The sequence below is a fragment of the Calidris pugnax genome, unplaced genomic scaffold, assembly GCF_001431845.1.
Source record: "Calidris pugnax isolate Ruff unplaced genomic scaffold, ASM143184v1 scaffold27, whole genome shotgun sequence".
NCBI lineage: Eukaryota > Metazoa > Chordata > Aves > Charadriiformes > Scolopacidae > Calidris > Calidris pugnax.
Window position 1 is genome coordinate 12,259,507 of NW_015090893.1, and position 22,838 is coordinate 12,282,344.

Sequence of the window (22,838 nt, forward strand, 5' to 3'; positions counted from 1 at the left end):
CCCTGTAACACCACCAGCTCTCCACACAGCATACCTCAGGTGCAAGTACAAACGTCTGCATGAATCTGCGCACGGGCTGCATGTTATTGGAGAGCTCTCCCATCACCTGGACTACAACACCATCATTGAGAGTAGCATGGGCATCCACATGACGAATCTTTGTGTGGCAATCCTTGAAGTTTAATGACAGCACCTTCTTGTGGATATCCTATGAAAGAACAGTATATACATTGCACTGCAGAAGCCATTTCTGTTATAAGTTACTCACAAAGAAAGCAAAACCATAAAACAGTCTTTCAGAATACATTCCCTAACTCTAGAGATAAAGCTCGACAGCGTGCTCTTTAAGTCTGCTTTGCAAGCAATTTTACATTATGAACTTTTTATTAAAGGAAGCATATCTTGCTTAACTATTGCTGTTTACAGTTAGACAATCCCCCTCCTTTTTTGTTTGTTTTTTTTTGTTTGTTTTGTTTTTAAACACAGAAAGCACTTGGACACAGGGAGATGAATCACAGCTGAATGCATCTTCTCAACCACAAAGGTGACAAAAGAAACAAAGAGCAGTAAGTCTTTTTTTGTGTTTGTTTTTTTTTTTTAAAGTACTTACAGATATCCCATACACTGCGTCAGCTGGTTTTCCATTGGAATCCAAACCACCATGGACATAGGAAGAGTTCTTTCCATAAAACCTGTCAAAAAGAAGTATTTTAAGAAAAAGCTTTGTTACGTAATAACATCGAACCTCTACATTAGAGTACACTACGAATAACATACTCTCAAAACAGGCTTTGTCTGAATTATTGGAATATAGCCATACAATTCCTTATCAAGACAAACCACAAAAAAGTTTAAATAACATTTACCTAACTTTCATTTATATTGATTACAACTAGAAGTAGCAAACACACTTTTGATTCACACTTCCTTTCTTCTTAGAATACACATATAGCAGCATTTCAGTAACAACCCAAACAGGTATTTAAAGAATTCCTGTAATCTTTATTACCCATGTTTTAACCCAGCTGATCAAAACTGAAAGCAAACTACACACAGAGTCTGTCTTGAGTAAATCAAATTTTTAAGTGTCCAAATTCAGCAAGCCAAGACATGGTAATAGGCTTATTGTCCAGTTTTAACATACAAATTAAGAAATTCACACAGAAAAACAGATTATAAAGTGGAAATGCAGCTTTACCTGTGCAAATAGTCAGGTGCTTGGTTCAGCAGAGTATAGTACTGCCTCACGAATTCCCGCCCGACCAGCAGGGGACTTGGCTTCTCCATCACCATTTCTTTGGTCAACTGAAAACTACGGAAAAATCAAAAAGCTTCATAAAACACAAGCATTTGACATCGCTGTTCACATACTTCGAGCATAAGCCACATAATCACAGCAGAAAGCACGCACCGAGAGCCATTAGCAGGTTTTACCACAGTAAGCAGTTTAACCAGTGTGTTTTCAGAGTCATCAGTCTGGTGCTGAGGAGAGGGCTGCTGGGTACCAAGCCAGCAGTGGGAGAGGTGCATGGGCAACCGAGACTACCTCATAACATGCTGGCATTTAATCATCCTGCATACCCTCAGTAAAAAGCAGGTGGGAAGCAAGTACAGTTCTTCAAGAGGATTTGCTAAGTGGCTAAGTCAGTTCCAGTCGATCCAAGTTCTACTTACCTCACTTGACTTCACAATCAGAATTAAAAGTCAGATGTTCTAAGGCAAAGCCTGTGCTAGTGTATTAAGGGGCATTTTTAAAAGGTCAAAACAAGTCCGATCTATTTTTAATCGGCAGCACAGCACTCCTGGCTTGGGAGTGACAAGCTCTGTAGACGGATATCAGCTTAAATTAAAATTACTATGCTACAAACAAATGCATGGTGATCTTCCCTAGCTTCCACTGAACTCAGGAAGTCACCCCTCAATTAAATCCAGAGGACCAGTCCAATGAACAGTACCACCCATACCTAGGCCCAGAGACAAATCAACCTAGGTACCTTCTACCCAATTTCCATGGATCTGTAAATTACAAAAAAAAGTCTTTGCAGGTAGATTACACAATGTGTATATCTTCAGTCCAGGTCAGGCAAACCCAAAGCATATTCCTGTGTTTTCTTGCTTTCAAATACTCTTACACACTCTTCAAACTCATATAAAATAGGTTCAAACTAGTAGGGAAAACCACTGATACCAGCATATTCTTGCTACCTAATACAGAAAGAAAAGCAGATTTTCTGCTTCATACTTAATTATAATAAATAAGTAGCAGAATGGGTGCTTAGCATTTCTGCAACTATTCAGGTCCTGAGTGCTATCTGCAGCAAGTCAAGCAGATGTTAACCAAAAGAGCATTAGAAGACCACATGTAGCAGCTGACAGAACTTTCTCCCCATTACTGACCCCCAACCCCTTACCCTACACATCACTTTCCCAAACACACAGTAGGCAAATTCAATGTGCACATACTTCAGGTGTGCCGTGCAAATCAAAACCAACACACTAATAGCTTGAGCCCTCAAAGAAATTCAGGAGTCATCCACTTATCTGCTTTTATTTAAGACTGCACAACTATAAATAGCGCCAAGAAGTGGCAGCATCAACTAAAATAAGGAAGTCAAGCTACGTAGTCCTCTAGCACAGACTAATCCAGATGGAGCCTGCAAAGTTCATGCCTGGGCTGTTACGTTAGGACAAGCTTTCTCTTATCACTCTTCTCTTGATATATAACAGCATCCTGTATCCTGGGTAAACAGAGTTGCCCACACACTATCATCTGAACAAAGCAAGGGGGAAAGAAAACCAGACTGCCTCTCCCATACACTTGTGCTAAGCCTTCTTCCAGTTCATCCAAGGATCTTGTCTGACACTTCCATTATATTTGCTGAATTTCACTGTAGTCCCATAAATGCTAAGAACTGACAACAGACTATAGCTTCAAGACAGAGGTGACCTACCAGGTTAGTGTTATTATAGTGACAGTTTCCAATGCACACCATATATAGGCTGCAAAGGACATTACAACCACAGCATTGGATTTGCAGGAATGCAAAACAGAAGCTTCAAAGCCCAAAAAGAAGAACATACAATGCAGACAACATGTAGCCTGGTGTTTTGGATAAAGCTAAATCCAAATCAACCTGCCAAATTCCTTAAATCTCAAACTGTGGTTGAGATACGCAACACACTGTAATCAAAAGACACGAGGCAATGTTTATCCACAATGGCAAAACATACAGATAATACATTTGAGGATGTGAGCACACCCAAACACCCAGCAATGGTCAGCATGCACTGCGTCCAGCTTAGTCAGAAACAGTACACAGATTCCTACCCTGGGAGGTATGCCATTTAAGGTTCAAAAAAAAAATACATAACTGGAATGCTATTAATATGACAACAAAACCTGCTATATTTTGTACACATTGTTGTGTTTTGTTCTGCTTTTAATACAACTCCACACATGCTTTTTTCCACTTTAAGTTTAAAAATAAAACAAATGCGAAATCTACCCACTCTGTTTTTAAAAGCACTTTTTATAAGTTTAAATACAGGGGAGAAAGATCTGACAGGCTTCAGAGGGTGCACACACAAGTGCCTGCTCTTTCAGTAGGAAGTGTGTGTATCACCACCATACAAGGAAATGTTACTTACATGATAACATACTGACAGGATAACACCAAACATGACTTAGAAATAAAAAAGGCTTTTCAATCCATTTAGAAGCTTTCAGTCATTGAAAGATATTTCCAAGAGCTAGCCATGCAGAAAGAAAGAGATACTCCATGGCTTGGTCCGCCAGCAGGAAGTGCTCAGATTCTACAGACCACTTTTGTTTTAGGAAGTTCCCAGTTATCTGTGGTTTTGCAGAAGCTTTCAAATTCTAAGCATGATGTATCACAGATACAGATGTCCAAGACCAAGGACATCTGTAGCAGCAAAAACCTCAAAGACATGTCTGCCTTCAAGTGCATGTTAAATTAGACACCCACAAAATGTTGGATATTTCCAAGAGCTAGCCATGGAGAAAGAAAGCGATACTCCATGGCTTGGTCTGCCAGCAGGAAGTGCTCAGATTCTACAGACCACTTTTGTTTTAGGAAGTTCCCAGTTATCTGTGGTTTTGCAGAAGCTTTCAAATTCTAAGCATGATGTATCGCAGATACAGATGTCCAAGACCAAGGACATCTGTAGCAGCAAAAACCTCAAAGACATGTCTGCCTTCAAGTGCATGTTAAATTAGACACCCACAAAATGTTACCAAATAATAAAAAACACCACAGGTAAACCAAGGCTAAGTTGTGGGTACCAGTGCTGGTTTCCTTATTTAACTTTTTGTTTCTTGTCAAGCACTTGTGAAGCTCTATTATGACAATCCTAAAGCAGTGGGAGTAGAAATGGCAGACGGACAAGACCCTGACTTTCAGATCCAGGTGGTTTAAGTGACAATGCAAGGCTTAATTGCTCCACAACAGTTAAAAAACTTGCCTCTGTGCTCTGAGTTCACAGTTCAACAAACCAGACCTATCATATCCCCCACAATCACTGTCTGAGTGTGACAAAAGACCTATATAAAAAAGCATACATATGTTCCTTGTTCACTTTTTTCTTTTTGGGGGTAAGCGGTGTATTTAGTATCTTTGTAAAGATGAGGTTACCCTGGAATTCAAGCTTATTCAGCTTGTCAATAAGCAGGTTTCCTACTGTTAAGTGCTGAATCAGGCTCTTTTGAGAACTACTTTCAATTGCTTCTAGAATATGAATGTGCAAAGCTTGACCTCCTCACATAATGGTAAACTATTACCTGCAGCACTCAAATCTCAACAGCTCATGCACCAAAAGCTCTTTCAGATTTCTCTTCTTCACTGAAAGAGTCCTCACCTGTATTAATCCACTAGCACACCACAGAATCATAGAATAGTTTGGGTTGGAAGGGACCTTTAAAGGTCATCTAATCTAACCTGCCTGCAACAAGCAGCATCTTCAGTGCTGTTCTGAGCTGTCTCAACACTGTATTGAAGACACACAAAGTGGCTTGTGTTGATTCTGTCCATCATATTTACGTGCTAAAAATCAAAGGACTTCTGTACTTCTAAGGGTGAGAAAAAATAAAATCTATCATAACTAACTCTTTAACATGGAGAGAGGAGTAGCAGAGTACCCGGTTCTCATTAAGCTGATCTGAAAAGAAATGGGGAAAAACCTTTACATGACCTAATCAGAGGACGACAACAATCTGTTTTTACTCCTGCTGCACCTGCTGCTGCACTGCCAGTTGCCATCTGTTCTTCTTCTCCAGCCAGCACAACCTGAATGATAGAAGCCAAGCATCTCCAGAGAGAATATTTGCTCCCTGCCACTCACAAGCAACCCATTACTCCACTATTCCTTGACCTATGAATAACTGCTAATATTTTACACTGCATTTCCACTGCACAGAGCATAATAGCACCAAATGCTTGAACTGTCACTATATTACTCCTGATAGAAGCTTATCCACACATTTTCATGTCAATGGAGAATGATGAAAGGATGAAAATTGACAGGAAAAGCTGAAAATCAAATTATTTAAGATTCATTCATGAACATGCATTCATTTTATTCCACATATGTAAAACAAATTGAATAATTCAAATTTTAACAAATATACTAGAACTATTCTGCAATGTAAGTGAGCCCTTTCCTTAAGCCAAGAGATTTAGAGGAAGACAAATACCTCCTTTGCAGTGGTTATCACCTGGCTGGTGGAAAATTCCACCATCTGTCACAATGCTCCTACTTGGCAGAAAATCAATGCCAGGCACTGAATTTCTAAAGTACTGTTATGTAAATTAGAGCCATTTATGTAAATTCTGTATTAGCAAATTTAGATCTAGGTCCACAAAACCTATTAGCATATTAGTATTCAGAAAAATAGATTCAAAGAACTCCTAACAGCTACTATTGGTTAGTACTTTCTCACCAAATTGCTACACAGTGAAAGTGAACTAACCATTCCGGTCTCAATTCAAATTTCTATTTCTTTTTTTAAAAATCAGACAAGGAGCTTAGTCTGAATCTTGTTCCTACTAAACTTCCTACATATAACAAAATTTTCTCTAATGATGTACCTCATAAAACGTTCAGGCTCTCAGGACAACCAGTGGCTGCAGAAGCCACTTCACCTGAGGTAACAAGCCAGGGTACCAGACTCCATTGAAATAAAATTTGGAAAAATCCCAAACTTTACCTCCTAAATTGTGCAGCAATTTTAAACATCTTCTGCCAAGGAATATGTCAGCACTACCAGAAATATAAGTTAAAATTTACATTGGTTGAAGCATATTCTTAACAAGCCACCATTTGTTTTTAACATTATCTTTATGCCTTTGTTCTCTGCCATCTTCACTTCCACATTTTTGACTTGCATTTCAATACAAAAAACAGTCTCAAAAACTCCAAAGTTACTACAATGCATTATAGTTCTGTTTGATAGAAATACTACAGAATAGATACATGGAACAACCCCTTAACAGTTCACATTCTTCTGGCTATTCAAGTGCTATAAGGTGACTCATTTGATAACTACATTCCTGCCCATCTCTGCAAATTGGTTGCGTTTACAGAGAACTAGAACAGCCATGTTGCACCCTCATCCTTTTAATTACAGGTTTAAGTGACTAAGACCTCAAAAAGCTTTTACACTGCCTCCAAAAACATCATCAGCTTCTACGAAATATAATTCAAATTTTTCATTTCTACTTTAACTACAAAAAAAGCAACTCTGACTGTGATTGATGTATTCCCCAGAGGAACATTTTTTTCCCCTTCAAACTAGGATCTCAAACTTTTCATACAACTACCCCCTTATTTTGCTACCAATTAATTTCTTAACATAGAAAGACTTTTTTGAAAACTTAAGAAACCCAGAGAAGCTCACACAGAAAAGAGGTGAGCGTATCCAAGTACATCACACTACAAAACTGGCAAACACCAATTTTGCTGGGCATTAAAGGTCTGGTCAATAGTTAATAGGATTGCGTAATTAAGTGTCATTTGGGATTTCTCCAAGTTGCTTAGCAACAGGTGAGCATGTTCAAAGCCACAAACCATTTACCTACCTATATGGAGTAACCAGCACTAGAAGCTGCTTTGGACAAGAAAAAAAATAGCCAGTACAAATAAAAATCACAAAAAAACCCTCCTGATTTGCCTCCTACCAGCATGCCATAGATTAAAAGTTAAATAACAAAAGCAAAACAACTTCACTTAATTTCAACTCTCCATACATTTTACATGACTAACATCTGCTAGTACTGCTGACTAAGAAAAAAAAAAGAGAAGCTGGTACCTGGAAAACATTAGAATGACACAATGAAACAGAAACAAGCTAAAAGTGCATGCGAGGCAAATTCCAGTACCCATCTCAACTAGGGATTTGCATCCTTACACCAGCTTGCTCTCAAGTAGGAAGAGTAATGTAAACCTTTCCATGGAAATGCATATTTAAAACACAAGATACCAGATACACTGAGATGTGAGACAACCTTATTTTAATACAGCCTTAACTATCTGAGGGGAAAAAAAAAAAAAGAAAGAACCCAGCTGTTGACCTCAAGCCTAAATTATGAAGTGCTGAAAAAGCACCTCAAACAGGTTGGAAACAGAAATCTCAAGACACTAATCTCTAAAAAGACAGGTCTCATTGCTTGTCTCCCACTGGATGTAGAAGTAGACAATGTCACAGAGAACAGTCACAGAAATGTCACAGTAACACAGCCTGTGTTTTGTACAGAAGCCATTACAGACAGTTGCCTGCCTGCAACCAGTTTCACTTTTCTGCATTTTGACAGACTGGGAGGGAAAGTACTCTGTTTGAAAGAAGCTACCTTGAAGTTAGCACTATTTCACCATTTCACGAGCAGCAAGACACTTGGAAGCCAGAGCCTGAAAGCTGAGTGATGGGATAACTTATCCAGTGAATAATGAAATATTTGAAGACTAAACTGGGACAAGTTGTGAGGTTACTGGCATTTAACTCTTACCAGTATCATCCAAAAACGTTAAGATAGTCCATAAGATACTTGTATTCAGTAGGAACTTCTGGAGCAGACACTCCCCAACTGAGATCAGAACAGTGTGAAGTGCTAGATATTTCATGCAGACAGAGGAGCCATTATTAATAATCTTTAAAACCAACATCTAACAAAACACGGATCTGGATCCTTACACCTAAGACAGATGTTTCTCCATCCACTACAGCCACTAGTGTCTACTGTATGACAGCCAGGCAACCTACAAAGCCAGGCTGTGCCTGAATACCTAAGGTACTTGAGGTGTTACAAGGAGCTGGATCCTAAAAATATAATCATGCAACAACCAGAACGCCACATCCTTGGGCAAACAGCGTTTTCTGTGCTTAATTATCCTGATGCCACAGAAAGGCAGAGCAACACCTCAACCCCCTTCTGAAGCTCTTTGAGCCATACTGATGAGGGACACTATTAGAAAAGTTAGACATCACTCCAACGCATGGATAAGAAAAACCTAATTAGACACTTCGCTATTTTCTAATCAAAGTATCCAAGCAACCAATCCAAATTTAAGCACAACAAAAACATTTTCAATACAAGATTAAAAAATAATTCAGAATTACATTCAACACTGCCCAGGCTAGCACTGAAAAACCCTCTGCTTGCCAGTGGCAGATGGGAAGCCTTACTCAGCAGCAACGTACAGCCCTTTACACACTGTAAGAATACAAATAAACTATGAATTGCTGCAGAAGAGCTGTCATTCTAGAAGTCAGTCTGTGTTTTTGCTAACAAACCTAAGTGCAATCCACACATTGATGGATACGATGGAGTCTGCCAGTTTGTACAGAGAATTCAGCTTTTCTTGTATTGTTCCAACTCTGCCAAAGAGAGACAAACTGAAGCTTTCTACTGCTATTATTCAGAATCTAAAAGTGACCATTAAGAGCAATTTAATTTCTAGCTCAAAGGCAGAGAAACAAAATATCAAAATACAGAGATGACTACCTAAAGTGTAAGTTAAGCTAGTTGAGACCAGCATCTATACCTGTTCAGTAACAAATGTTCATCAGGGGAAGGAAAAAGATATGAGATACTATTCCTGTAATTTGGAGCATAAAGGTCCACTTACTGCCCAAAGACAAACAGCAAATTAGGTCTTGTTTAATAGGTGAGAAAAGAAATCTAACTTACAAGAATCTTAAAAATTTGGTATTAAAGGTAAGTGGTATCACAAGATTTGTGGTCACCAAGTATCACTAAGTTGTCCTTCTCGGATTCTCCCCTCAAAACACTTTGCCTTCCCCGAGTGCTGGGTCTGTCTTGGTGTGGGTTTGGATTTTTTAGGTTTTTTTTTTTTCTTTCTTCCTTTTTAAAGCTGTCTCCACTGGTTTCCATTTTTCTACTTTGAATCACACAATCATCACTTCTATTCAGCAATGCAAACACTAGCGATACAAAGAGAGGGAGGATAGCATTTCTGCAGAAAGAGCATAAGCATTTCAGTTCTTGCTTAGAATTAGCAACAAGAAACAGGATTTATTGAAAGTTAATGTTTGTAACAGCTGCCCTATGTCCATGACCCAGCAAGGGTCACCTTTCAGTAGCCAAATATCTAAATCCCTTACCTGCAGCTAAGGTATTTAGCATGACTTTTTGGAAAGTTTCTGCTGTACTGTATCACAGGAGAAAATTCCTCAAACTTAGAAGATAGATATCTAAGTTTTTCTTATGTTACAAGCACATTAGCACACCAAGCTCCACATGTAGTTTATTACTTAGTTTTGTTTCAATAATGTACACTATAGATTTATGATAGGGTAAGTGAAACATTTGTCTTCTCTTCTCAGATGGCTCAATATGGCTTTGCATCTCTTAACAAGTCACCAGAAGTCTCCTACTCATTACACAAAGAAGATACAGTGTAAGCAAGGTGGCAGCCTTAATACTAAACATACAAACTTAAGTTCCTATTACTTAAGCTTTATTGCCTAAAAAACCCCACAAAAACATAGCACCAAACTAGACATCTTAAAATCTGGTACTTCTAGATGCCCAAAAGCAAAGAACATCCTGGATTGATGGCTACTTTGCTGAATTCCTCCTATGGCAGGACTCTGCCTTTAAACAGACTTGCACAGAGTCTCAGAAGTACAACCTGAAGCTCAATCACCACTTGGGGATTTTTCATGAGACAATTTCACCTGCAATATGTCTCACCATACAGGTCAGTCAATACTTTTATTTTTAAAGCACATATAGATAATTTGATCATCCTTCAACCACAGCTGCCCCCAAGACAGTCACAATACTCTAATTCCTTTCTGCATTTCCAGAAGTACAATTCTCAATTGCTGAGAAGCTGTAAACAGGCACATTAGATAAACAGCTCCAAAATGAACAGAACATGCCTCATCTCCTCTCCTTTTTATATTAGAACAGTCCTGGGAGCGCTCATATCCTGCTTTTTGATGGAGAAAAGCTGAAAATAATCTTGGAACTGAATAAAAGTTAAGCAAGGCTGCTGTAGAGGGAACTGCTGTAACATTAAACTAGGACGATCTGCTCTGAGCCTAACTAGTAACACTTCATGTCATCACAGAAAGATAGCTATGACACATTTAATATCACAGAAAGAAAACCAAACAACCTGATTTCACCGAAGTCCAAAATTAACTCCTCTTGAAAATCTGAGTTCTCACAAAACTCAAAGCCTTGAGAATTCACAGACACATTCCTACACTTTTTAAAAATAATCCTAAAACAGATTCTCCTGAAAGAGCTTTCTACTACACCTGAGAGAAGGACTTTTTCATTTCTAACTGGACTTATTCCAACCTCATTTACCCTAAAATTAGAAGTATTGTTTTTCTGCAAAGTCATATCTTAACCATGCAAATTTCATTCTAAAAGGTAGTAGTATAGCACTAGTCTGAATGGTCTGTTTACTCATTTATTAATGAAAAGTAACAGTCAGCCTTATGTCTGCACTGCTCTCCAGACTGCTCCATGATAAAGTAGCTACTTAGACCCTATGATTTTGCCATTAGAACAGGTTTTGTTTTGACATCCAAGAGCTGCTCCAACAACTCGATGAAGTTGGCAGCAGGTCCAGTCTTCTTCTCTTAGGTCTGCAATTTTTCCATCTGGCTCCAGTGCAGCTTCTTAAAGTAAAAAGCAAAAGTTACTCATAAGCAGCCAGAAGAGGCAGATTAGAACACCTAGCTACACAGACATTACAGTGAAATTCAAACTCATTCCCACTTGGATTAAAATCACCAGGATTAGGTTTTAACAAGATATTTTCTGCATGCCAAGCAACAGATACCAGTAATGACTGTCAACTCTTTCACCTCTACCCATTTTAGTCACAGAAGACTCTTAACCTTCACACACAGGCTGGATCCTAGCACTAAAGATTGATCCGTGGTGGAATCGTTACATTGTTAGAGGCTTAAAAACAAAACAGAAAGTCAGCATAATAGCAACCATAACTGAAACAAGAAAACAGCAAGGGGAAATGCAGGAGAAAATGGAAGATGGCCACCAGCATTTCAGAATGCAGCATTTCACATTTGGTTCAGCAAGGAATCAGGTTCACAGCATTATTTGTACATAACTGATAGCTCACCATCTTCCAGCTCTGAAAGCAGTACTCCAACAGCTATGTCCTTCTGGAAGAGGTCCAGACTTAATATAGCAAAACTAGGACCTCACACCAGTATAGTGCTATAAGGTGACTCATTTGATAACTACATTCCTGCCCATCTCTGCAAATTGGTTGCGTTTACAGAGAACTAGAACAGCCATGTTGCACCCTCATCCTTTTAATTACAGGTTTAAGTGACTAAGACCTCAAAAAGCTTTTACACTGCCTCCAAAAACATCATCAGCTTCTACGAAATATAATTCAAATTTTTCATTTCTACTTTAACTACAAAAAAAGCAACTCTGACTGTGATTGATGTATTCCCCAGAGGAACATTTTTTTCCCCTTCAAACTAGGATCTCAAACTTTTCATACAACTACCCCCTTATTTTGCTACCAATTAATTTCTTAACATAGAAAGACTTTTTTGAAAACTTAAGAAACCCAGAGAAGCTCACACAGAAAAGAGGTGAGCGTATCCAAGTACATCACACTACAAAACTGGCAAACACCAATTTTGCTGGGCATTAAAGGTCTGGTCAATAGTTAATAGGATTGCGTAATTAAGTGTCATTTGGGATTTCTCCAAGTTGCTTAGCAACAGGTGAGCATGTTCAAAGCCACAAACCATTTACCTACCTATATGGAGTAACCAGCACTAGAAGCTGCTTTGGACAAGAAAAAAAATAGCCAGTACAAATAAAAATCACAAAAAAACCCTCCTGATTTGCCTCCTACCAGCATGCCATAGATTAAAAGTTAAATAACAAAAGCAAAACAACTTCACTTAATTTCAACTCTCCATACATTTTACATGACTAACATCTGCTAGTACTGCTGACTAAGAAAAAAAAAAGAGAAGCTGGTACCTGGAAAACATTAGAATGACACAATGAAACAGAAACAAGCTAAAAGTGCATGCGAGGCAAATTCCAGTACCCATCTCAACTAGGGATTTGCATCCTTACACCAGCTTGCTCTCAAGTAGGAAGAGTAATGTAAACCTTTCCATGGAAATGCATATTTAAAACACAAGATACCAGATACACTGAGATGTGAGACAACCTTATTTTAATACAGCCTTAACTATCTGAGGGGAAAAAAAAAAAAAGAAAGAACCCAGCTGTTGACCTCAAGCCTAAATTATGAAGTGCTGAAAAAGCACCTCAAACAGGTTGGAAACAGAAATCTCAAGACACTAATCTCTAAAAAGACAGGTCTCATTGCTTGTCTCCCACTGGATGTAGAAGTAGACAATGTCACAGAGAACAGTCACAGAAATGTCACAGTAACACAGCCTGTGTTTTGTACAGAAGCCATTACAGACAGTTGCCTGCCTGCAACCAGTTTCACTTTTCTGCATTTTGACAGACTGGGAGGGAAAGTACTCTGTTTGAAAGAAGCTACCTTGAAGTTAGCACTATTTCACCATTTCACGAGCAGCAAGACACTTGGAAGCCAGAGCCTGAAAGCTGAGTGATGGGATAACTTATCCAGTGAATAATGAAATATTTGAAGATTAAACTGGGACAAGTTGTGAGGTTACTGGCATTTAACTCTTACCAGTATCATCCAGAAATGTTAAGATAGTCCATAAGATACTTGTATTCAGTAGGAACTTCTGGAGCAGACACTCCCCAACTGAGATCAGAACAGTGTGAAGTGCTAGATATTTCATGCAGACAGAGGAGCCATTATTAATAATCTTTAAAACCAACAGCTAACAAAACACAGATCTGGATCCTTACACCTAAGACAGATGTTTCTCCATCCACTACAGCCACTAGTGTCTACTGTATGACAGCCAGGCAACCTACAAAGCCAGGCTGTGCCTGAATACCTAAGGTACTTGAGGTGTTACAAGGAGCTGGATCCTAAAAATATAATCATGCAACAACCAGAACGCCACATCCTTGGGCAAACAGCGTTTTCTGTGCTTAATTATCCTGATGCCACAGAAAGGCAGAGCAACACCTCAACCCCCTTCTGAAGCTCTTTGAGCCATACTGATGAGGGACACTATTAGAAAAGTTAGACATCACTCCAACGCATGGATAAGAAAAACCTAATTAGACACTTCGCTATTTTCTAATCAAAGTATCCAAGCAACCAATCCAAATTTAAGCACAACAAAAACATTTTCAATACAAGATTAAAAAATAATTCAGAATTACATTCAACACTGCCCAGGCTAGCACTGAAAAACCCTCTGCTTGCCAGTGGCAGATGGGAAGCCTTACTCAGCAGCAACGTACAGCCCTTTACACACTGTAAGAATACAAATAAACTATGAATTGCTGCAGAAGAGCTGTCATTCTAGAAGTCAGTCTGTGTTTTTGCTAACAAACCTAAGTGCAATCCACACATTGATGGATACGATGGAGTCTGCCAGTTTGTACAGAGAATTCAGCTTTTCTTGTATTGTTCCAACTCTGCCAAAGAGAGACAAACTGAAGCTTTCTACTGCTATTATTCAGAATCTAAAAGTGACCATTAAGAGCAATTTAATTTCTAGCCCAAAGGCAGAGAAACAAAATATCAAAATACAGAGATGACTACCTAAAGTGTAAGTTAAGCTAGTTGAGACCAGCATCTATACCTGTTCAGTAACAAATGTTCATCAGGGGAAGGAAAAAGATATGAGATACTATTCCTGTAATTTGGAGCATAAAGGTCCACTTACTGCCCAAAGACAAACAGCAAATTAGGTCTTGTTTAATAGGTGAGAAAAGAATCTAACTTACAAGAATCTTAAAAATTTGGTATTAAAGGTAAGTGGTATCACAAGATTTGTGGTCACCAAGTATCACTAAGTTGTCCTTCTCGGATTCTCCCCTCAAAACACTTTGCCTTCCCCAAGTGCTGGGTCTGTCTTGGTGTGGGTTTGGATTTTTTAGGTTTTTTTTTTTTCTTTCTTCCTTTTTAAAGCTGTCTCCACTGGTTTCCATTTTTCTACTTTGAATCACACAATCATCACTTCTATTCAGCAATGCAAACACTAGCGATACAAAGAGAGGGAGGATAGCATTTCTGCAGAAAGAGCATAAGCATTTCAGTTCTTGCTTAGAATTAGCAACAAGAAACAGGATTTATTGAAAGTTAATGTTTGTAACAGCTGCCCTATGTCCATGACCCAGCAAGGGTCACCTTTCAGTAGCCAAATATCTAAATCCCTTACCTGCAGCTAAGGTATTTAGCATGACTTTTTGGAAAGTTTCTGCTGTACTGTATCACAGGAGAAAATTCCTCAAACTTAGAAGATAGATATCTAAGTTTTTCTTATGTTACAAGCACATTAGCACACCAAGCTCCACATGTAGTTTATTACTTAGTTTTGTTTCAATAATGTACACTATAGATTTATGATAGGGTAAGTGAAACATTTGTCTTCTCTTCTCAGATGGCTCAATATGGCTTTGCATCTCTTAACAAGTCACCAGAAGTCTCCTACTCATTACACAAAGAAGATACAGTGTAAGCAAGGTGGCAGCCTTAATACTAAACATACAAACTTAAGTTCCTATTACTTAAGCTTTATTGCCTAAAAAACCCCACAAAAACATAGCACCAAACTAGACATCTTAAAATCTGGTACTTCTAGATGCCCAAAAGCAAAGAACATCCTGGATTGATGGCTACTTTGCTGAATTCCTCCTATGGCAGGGCTCTGCCTTTAAACAGACTTGCACAGAGTCTCAGAAGTACAACCTGAAGCTCAATCACCACTTGGGGATTTTTCATGAGACAATTTCACCTGCAATATGTCTCACCATACAGGTCAGTCAATACTTTTATTTTTAAAGCACATATAGATAATTTGATCATCCTTCAACCACAGCTGCCCCCAAGACAGTCACAATACTCTAATTCCTTTCTGCATTTCCAGAAGTACAATTCTCAATTGCTGAGAAGCTGTAAACAGGCACATTAGATAAACAGCTCCAAAATGAACAGAACATGCCTCATCTCCTCTCCTTTTTATATTAGAACAGTCCTGGGAGCGCTCATATCCTGCTTTTTGATGGAGAAAAGCTGAAAATAATCTTGGAACTGAATAAAAGTTAAGCAAGGCTGCTGTAGAGGGAACTGCTGTAACATTAAACTAGGACGATCTGCTCTGAGCCTAACTAGTAACACTTCATGTCATCACAGAAAGATAGCTATGACACATTTAATATCACAGAAAGAAAACCAAACAACCTGATTTCACCGAAGTCCAAAATTAACTCCTCTTGAAAATCTGAGTTCTCACAAAACTCAAAGCCTTGAGAATTCACAGACACATTCCTACACTTTTTAAAAATAATCCTAAAACAGATTCTCCTGAAAGAGCTTTCTACTACACCTGAGAGAAGGACTTTTTCATTTCTAACTGGACTTATTCCAACCTCATTTACCCTAAAATTAGAAGTATTGTTTTTCTGCAAAGTCATATCTTAACCATGCAAATTTCATTCTAAAAGGTAGTAGTATAGCACTAGTCTGAATGGTCTGTTTACTCATTTATTAATGAAAAGTAACAGTCAGCCTTATGTCTGCACTGCTCTCCAGACTGCTCCATGATAAAGTAGCTACTTAGACCCTATGATTTTGCCATTAGAACAGGTTTTGTTTTGACATCCAAGAGCTGCTCCAACAACTCGATGAAGTTGGCAGCAGGTCCAGTCTTCTTCTCTTAGGTCTGCAATTTTTCCATCTGGCTCCAGTGCAGCTTCTTAAAGTAAAAAGCAAAAGTTACTCATAAGCAGCCAGAAGAGGCAGATTAGAACACCTAGCTACACAGACATTACAGTGAAATTCAAACTCATTCCCACTTGGATTAAAATCACCAGGATTAGGTTTTAACAAGATATTTTCTGCATGCCAAGCAACAGATACCAGTAATGACTGTCAACTCTTTCACCTCTACCCATTTTAGTCACAGAAGACTCTTAACCTTCACACACAGGCTGGATCCTAGCACTAAAGATTGATCCGTGGTGGAATCGTTACATTGTTAGAGGCTTAAAAACAAAACAGAAAGTCAGCATAATAGCAACCATAACTGAAACAAGAAAACAGCAAGGGGAAATGCAGGAGAAAATGGAAGATGGCCACCAGCATTTCAGAATGCAGCATTTCACATTTGGTTCAGCAAGGAATCAGGTTCACAGCATTATTTGTACATAACTGATAGCTCACCATCTTCCAGCTCTGAAAGCAGTACTCCAACAGCTATGTCCTTCTGGAAGAGGTCCAGACTTAATATAGCAAAACTAGGACCTCACACCAGTATAGTCACTGCCTGCAAAGTTTTAGGGATTCTTTTAGAGTACCTGAAGAACAGATTTATTTATTTTTTTTTAGAATTACTCAATGAGGTAGCTGAAGATCATCAAGTCTAGTAGCAGTTTCAGCAGGAAGTTAATATTCACTGCCTGCAAAGTTTTAGAGATTCTTTTAGAGTACCTGAAGATCAGATTTATTTTTTTTTTTTTTTAGAATTACTCAATGAGGTAGCTGAAGATCATCAAGTCTAGTAGCAGTTTCAGCAGGAAGTTAATAATTACTTCAACTCTGGAGATTTTATGCAGGCACCTGTAAAAAGTATCCAGTTTCCTACACAAAAATGTCACTTTCACCTTCGGTTTGTTTCAAGCACAACATGCTACAGCCAGCATAGCAACTAGCACCACCCTGCTCTACTTTGATTTCCTCTTTGATTCTTCATTCATCATGTTACTTATTCAGACGAAAAGGCCCACATTCTAGTATTAAAAACTAAAATAATAAATTCAAGTGTTTTCTACTCAAACAGCCCATTTATGCTAACCTTATGAGTACTCTCTCATTAAGTACTACTGTTATGACAGGAATATCAATATGTACTTATAGTGACACCATTTTTGCTTTTACTTTCATTAAGAAATGTTCCTCTGTGTAAGATCACCTTACAATCTGCAAGGCAAAAAAGAAAACATTGGCTTTCTGAACCAAAAAAGAGTTTGCCATTTCATCTGGTGCATAAAGAGTCCATGTTTAAAATTAAGATGTTCAAACCTGGGAGTATCACCAGTTGTGTTGAACTCTATTGATGCTGTTGTGCCAGCAGCACAACATTTGAACACTAGAGCTAGTGGGCTTATAATCAGAGTACAAACAAGTCTTCTTGTATGTTTTTTTTGTTGTTTGTTAGACTCCAAAAACGCAAAGAATCCCTACAGAAGATCCTGATGTTTACATTTGACCCACATACACAAAAGAAATCTTGTCCACCAGGTTTGATACCTTAACTTCAATTATGTTTTCCTGCCTTCAACTCAAGGAGTTCACACTGAAGAGAATACAACCTAGCGAAAAAGAAAAGGTAGTTGCCTAACTCACGCAAGTCAAGAACAGGAGACCACTATTTAGCACCTGATGTATACAAGATTCTTTTTAAAATATTTTAAAAGATCTACCCTTAGAAGTCAGATATGTATTTGCAGTGGTTCCAATGCTGATTTAGTTCTTTCTAAGGGATTTTGTACAATTATGCTTTCTAGCACGTTTTAACACCACGTTTCAGGCAAACTAGTCCCTGGAACATGTGATGCTATCAAAAAAAATTGAGAGATCTTCACCATAAAGACAGTCTGTGACTATTATGATATAAGGCCTTAAGCATGTAAATACTTACAGCTAGCCTTCAACATCAAGTATACTGACTCAAACACCCCAGCAAAAGAGGAGTTTAGTTCACAGGATGTGAACATGCCACCACCAGTATCACGGAAGTATCACAGAACCATCTTCTTAGTAAAATCACTACTCTTTACAGAGAGGGAATAAGAAAAATGAAAACTTGGTCAAAGGGAAGATTTCAAAAGAGGTCTGAAATGCAGTTTTTATCCATCAACTTCTGCACTCTCTTCTCTTTATAACACCCATCTAAAAACTCTTGTTAGCTAAACAAAAAAATCCCCCCACACACACCACGTTTGATTTATGCCACCTGGAAGCATTAACTTTCAGAGCTTGATAGCTGTGTCCACATTTCCTAAAGCTGTCACTCCTGGCTGTGAGAGCACAGGCTAGACAAAAATAGCATACACTGGAAACATGGCGGCTTGCTGCAAATGCTGCTTTCAACCAATCATGAACTAAAAAAAAATAAATAGTTTTCTTTATAAAGAACACTTACTATATGCACGCAATCCTTAACATAAAAGGTCACCAGGTAACCCCGTTAAGAATTAATAACGCATTAGATCATCCAGATCAAGACTAAAATGTACCCAAAAGATGTATGGAAGCCTTTTCTCTGGTTTTGCTCCAGCAAGTATACCTAGGGCCTTACAAGAGGCTGGGAAGTCTTCATACAAGCACTGCTTCACATTTAAATCTTGGCTTAATCTCGGATCCAGCCAAGGTCATGCGGTAAGTCAGGGTAGGATACACGCTCTCATTCTGTTCGAATGATGACTTCCTTCATCTATAAAGTTAGAGCAAGGGAAACACCTCCGATCTGATACAGCGATACAGGCGACCTCGCCATGTAAGCACCCATTATTATCCCCTCTATCTACAACTATTGGAAGGGGCTATCTCAGCTACATGCCGGGCTTCGGGTCCTCTCATCCCTAACCCCCACCTCCCTCTAAAAAAAGCCAACACGGGATGTAGAAAAGACACGATTCTGTAGAGCCAAGAACAAAGCTCGCAGCTCCGCATCTCGGCTCGCACAATGAAGGCCCGTGAAGAGCCGACTTCCCCCCCACACCCACCCACCCAATAACCCTCCCTTCTAAGCAACCGCTCGCCAAGCAGCCCACCATTGTACCCCGCTCCCGCCTCGGAAATCTCCCAGAGCCCCGCGGGACCAGGAGGTTCCTCCCTGCGGAGGGCCCCGCTCCGGCGCCCCACAGGGGGCTGCGAAAGCCCAGCCACGGGGTCGGACGGGATGGCGCTCGCCACAAAGCGCCGCCGGGTCCGGGCGGGCCTCGGGCGCGGGGCCAGGACACCAGGAGCCCCCCTCGGCGATGGGAACGCGGGGGCGCACCGGCAGCCCCCCTCCCCCCCACACCGCGGCCTACCGGGGGGGGGGACCGACGGGGGGGCGCCTCAGGCCAGGCCCCGGTGCGTGCAGCCCGCAGCCGCCCCCGGGAGGACACGACCCCGCCGGTGGGTGCCGCCCGCTCGCCCTGCGGCCGCGGGCCCTCCCCCTCACCTGCGGGCGGAGCGGGACGGGAGCGGGAGGCGTCGCTTCACCACAGGCCTGCCCGGCGGACGAGAAGCACCTCACGCAACGGCGTGCTCTGCCGCCGGCTAGATATATCCGGCGCGCAACCTACCCCAACGGGAGGCGGCGCAGCCAATCGGAGAACGGCGGTCGCTTTCACTCGGATGCTAATTGGTCTACAGGGGGAAAAGGGGCGGACGGAGAGATGAGAAGCAGCTCAGTCTACCAACCACGCGGCTCGGCTGCGCGGGGCAGTAAGAGTTGATGGACAGCGAACAGAACCAGTGGGAGACGGCGCTCCCCCTGACGAGGTAGGACGAGACCTGACGAATTTCCCCTGTAGCCAATAGGAACACGCTACCCGCGCTACCAGGCGCGAAGGGCGGGGCGCGCCTGACGCCGTAGTGTGGTTGAGCCGCACAGCAGCGCCCTTGAGAAGGTGCTGGTAAACCCCGTTATAGATCGGGGCGGGCGCCCTCCGTGAGGCACAGAGCGCGGCGGCCAATGGGAGATCGCGGCGGGCCCTGACGGACAGGCCCACCTCCGGCCTTTTTAAAGGGCCAGGCAGCCCGCCACGAGGGGCGGCGTTCCGCGCCCCGCACCGCCCCCTGCTGGAGGGGGGGGGACGGGGGCGGCCGGCCACCAACATGGCGGCGGGGATGCTGGCGGGCGGTGGAAGAGAAGCAGGCGGATGATTTGCTCCCAGAGAAAAACACGAGGCGGACAGGAACGTGGTGCAAAGGAGAAGAAAGGCCTCGATGTTCCCGGATCCCCCCTCGCGGTGCAGGGAGGGCAGGAGGGGAAGGTGGCGGAGGCTCGGCCTGAGGCAGCCGGCGGCCATCCCTCTCCATTGGTGTCACGTTGCATCCCCGGTGGGCGACACGAAGCGGCCAGGGGTACATCCCACCCTGTGAAAGTGGTGTGTGTGTGTCCCCAGCCTTCACCGTGCCCCTGGAAACCCTCCCGGCGATGCCCTGCGTCCGGCGATAGGGCGGGTGGGCTGGCGTGGGGCCATGCCTGGTGCCTGTATCCTTCCCCCCCACCCCAACACACACACACCCCCCTGGCTATTTATAGGCCACGCCACATTGCAATCTGACAGCTCATAAATCAGCTTTTGCGAAGTTTTAACGTCACACCAGTGATCCCAGTGCAAGGGCTGTCCAAAATAAATGCTGTCGGGGGGGGTACCCCCTCCGTCGCTCCCCCCGAGCAATGGGGAGGGGACACACACACACACACAGGCAGGTGGTTCCTCTCTTATAAATATATCAGTGTGACAGCATGGGCCCTACACAAGCTTAAAACAAAGCCCTGACTCCCCCCGTACCATGGAAGCTCACTGGGAAAGGCATTAGCATCACCTTCAGCTTCATCTTGCTGGCAGGGGCTCACCCTGGGCAGAGCGAGGTGAGCTCCAAGGGCTTGGAGCCAGCCAGCATGGGAGCAAATCACCCCAAATACCCCCCCCCCCCCCCCCCCCTCCTTCCTTCCCCCCCAACCCCCCCCCCCCCCCCCACTTATTTTCCCTGCTATAGGGGTTCAGCTTCTTAACAGGAAGATGCTGAAGCCCAGCACGTGGTGAGGAAATATCAACCCCCACACACACACGCAGCTCTGCCGGCTCGTCTCAGCCCTGCCGTTCTGCACCGTTACCTCCCAAAGCTCCCGGCCCCACCACAGCCTCCTCCACCTCGACTAGAGATTTTTAAGAAGCCCTTTCTCCTTCAAAGGGCCAAGAACCAGGGAAAAACCCCAACAAACCACCCCAAACAAAGCAGAAACAGAAACACCTAAACATCTTAAGGGACCAGCATCCTTTCTCTCCACTTACCCTGAAGTCGAGACACCCCACCAAACCTCCCTCACTCAATAATCATAGGATCATACACAACTTTGGGTTGGAAGGGACCTTTAAAGGTCATCTACTCCAATACCCCCTGCCATGAGCATCTTCAACTCAATCAGGTTGCTCAGAAACCCATCCAACCTGGCCTGGGATATTTCCAGGGATGGGGCATCTACCATCTCTCCGGGCAACATCTCTCAGTGTTTCACCACCCTCATCATAAAAAAATTCTTCTTTCTATCTAGTCTAAATCTTCCCTCTTTTAGGTTAAAGACATTACCCCTTGTCCTGTCACAAGAGGCCCTGCTAAAAAGTTTGTCCCTATATTTCCTGAAGACCCTTTAGGGACTGGAAGGGGCTATAAGGTCTCCCTGGAGCCTTCTCTTCTCCAGGCTGAATGACCCCAACTCTCTCATCCCAACCTGGACAGCCCAGGTGCGTTGCCACATGAGGAGTGGCAGCATTTAGCATCAGAAAAACGTGATGAGGAACATGACTGTGAGGGAGAGGTGTCCCTGCAACCCTATGGCAGGGGGATGGAACTTGATGATCTTTAAGGTCCCTTCCAACTCTAAGGGAAGGGACCTTAAGGCCCTGATCAAAAGCTCCTGAGAATTAAAGGGCCGTCCCCAAAAGGCTGCTAAAAGCCATTTGGCCGGTGTGAAGAAGAGGCCAACAAGAGGGTCTGAACGCCTGCATCGCTGGCCTGAGCCAGTTCGTGTCCCTGCAAACAAAACCCACCGGCTCCCCAGTGCCTGCGGAGCCGAAACCTTCCCCCCGCAGCCAGCTCCCACCTCCCCAGGCTCCCCCGCAGCTCCTGGCCCATGGGTTACTGCAAAAAACCTCCAGAAACCCCCATCCCCGCTGGAGCTGCGGGGTTAGAGACCACGGCGGCGGGATGGGCTCTGCCCCTGTGGGGTTACGGAGGCGGGGGGCCGGGGTCCTCCCCTCCCCGGGGACAGGCCGGTTGTGTGTGAGGGGACAAGCCCTGCTCCCCGAGGGGGAGTACGGGGCTGGGGGAGCTTGCCCGGGCCGCCGGGCTCCCTCCCGGCCCCGGGGGCGCTGTGCAGGGCCGGCGCTCAGGGCCCGGCCTCGGCCCTCAGCAGCCGGGCGCGGCCCGCCCCTTCCTCCGCG

At 42.4% G+C, this 22,838-nt stretch overlaps 1 protein-coding gene across 1 annotated transcript in view; it reads right to left on the reverse strand.

The window, feature by feature from the left end:
• Positions 1-19,980, reverse strand: part of G3BP1 (GTPase activating protein (SH3 domain) binding protein 1) — a 28,141-nt gene extending 8,161 nt beyond the window's left edge. The window contains exons 1-4 of the mRNA XM_014948181.1: positions 19,844-19,980; positions 1,199-1,312; positions 611-692; positions 35-208 (exon numbers count right to left, since the gene is read on the reverse strand). Of these exons, the coding sequence (XP_014803667.1) occupies positions 35-208; positions 611-692; positions 1,199-1,293 (351 nt within the window). The 5' untranslated portion in view covers positions 1,294-1,312; positions 19,844-19,980. The remainder of the gene's footprint in view (positions 1-34; positions 209-610; positions 693-1,198; positions 1,313-19,843) is intronic.
• Positions 19,981-22,838: the final 2,858 nt, after the last annotated feature.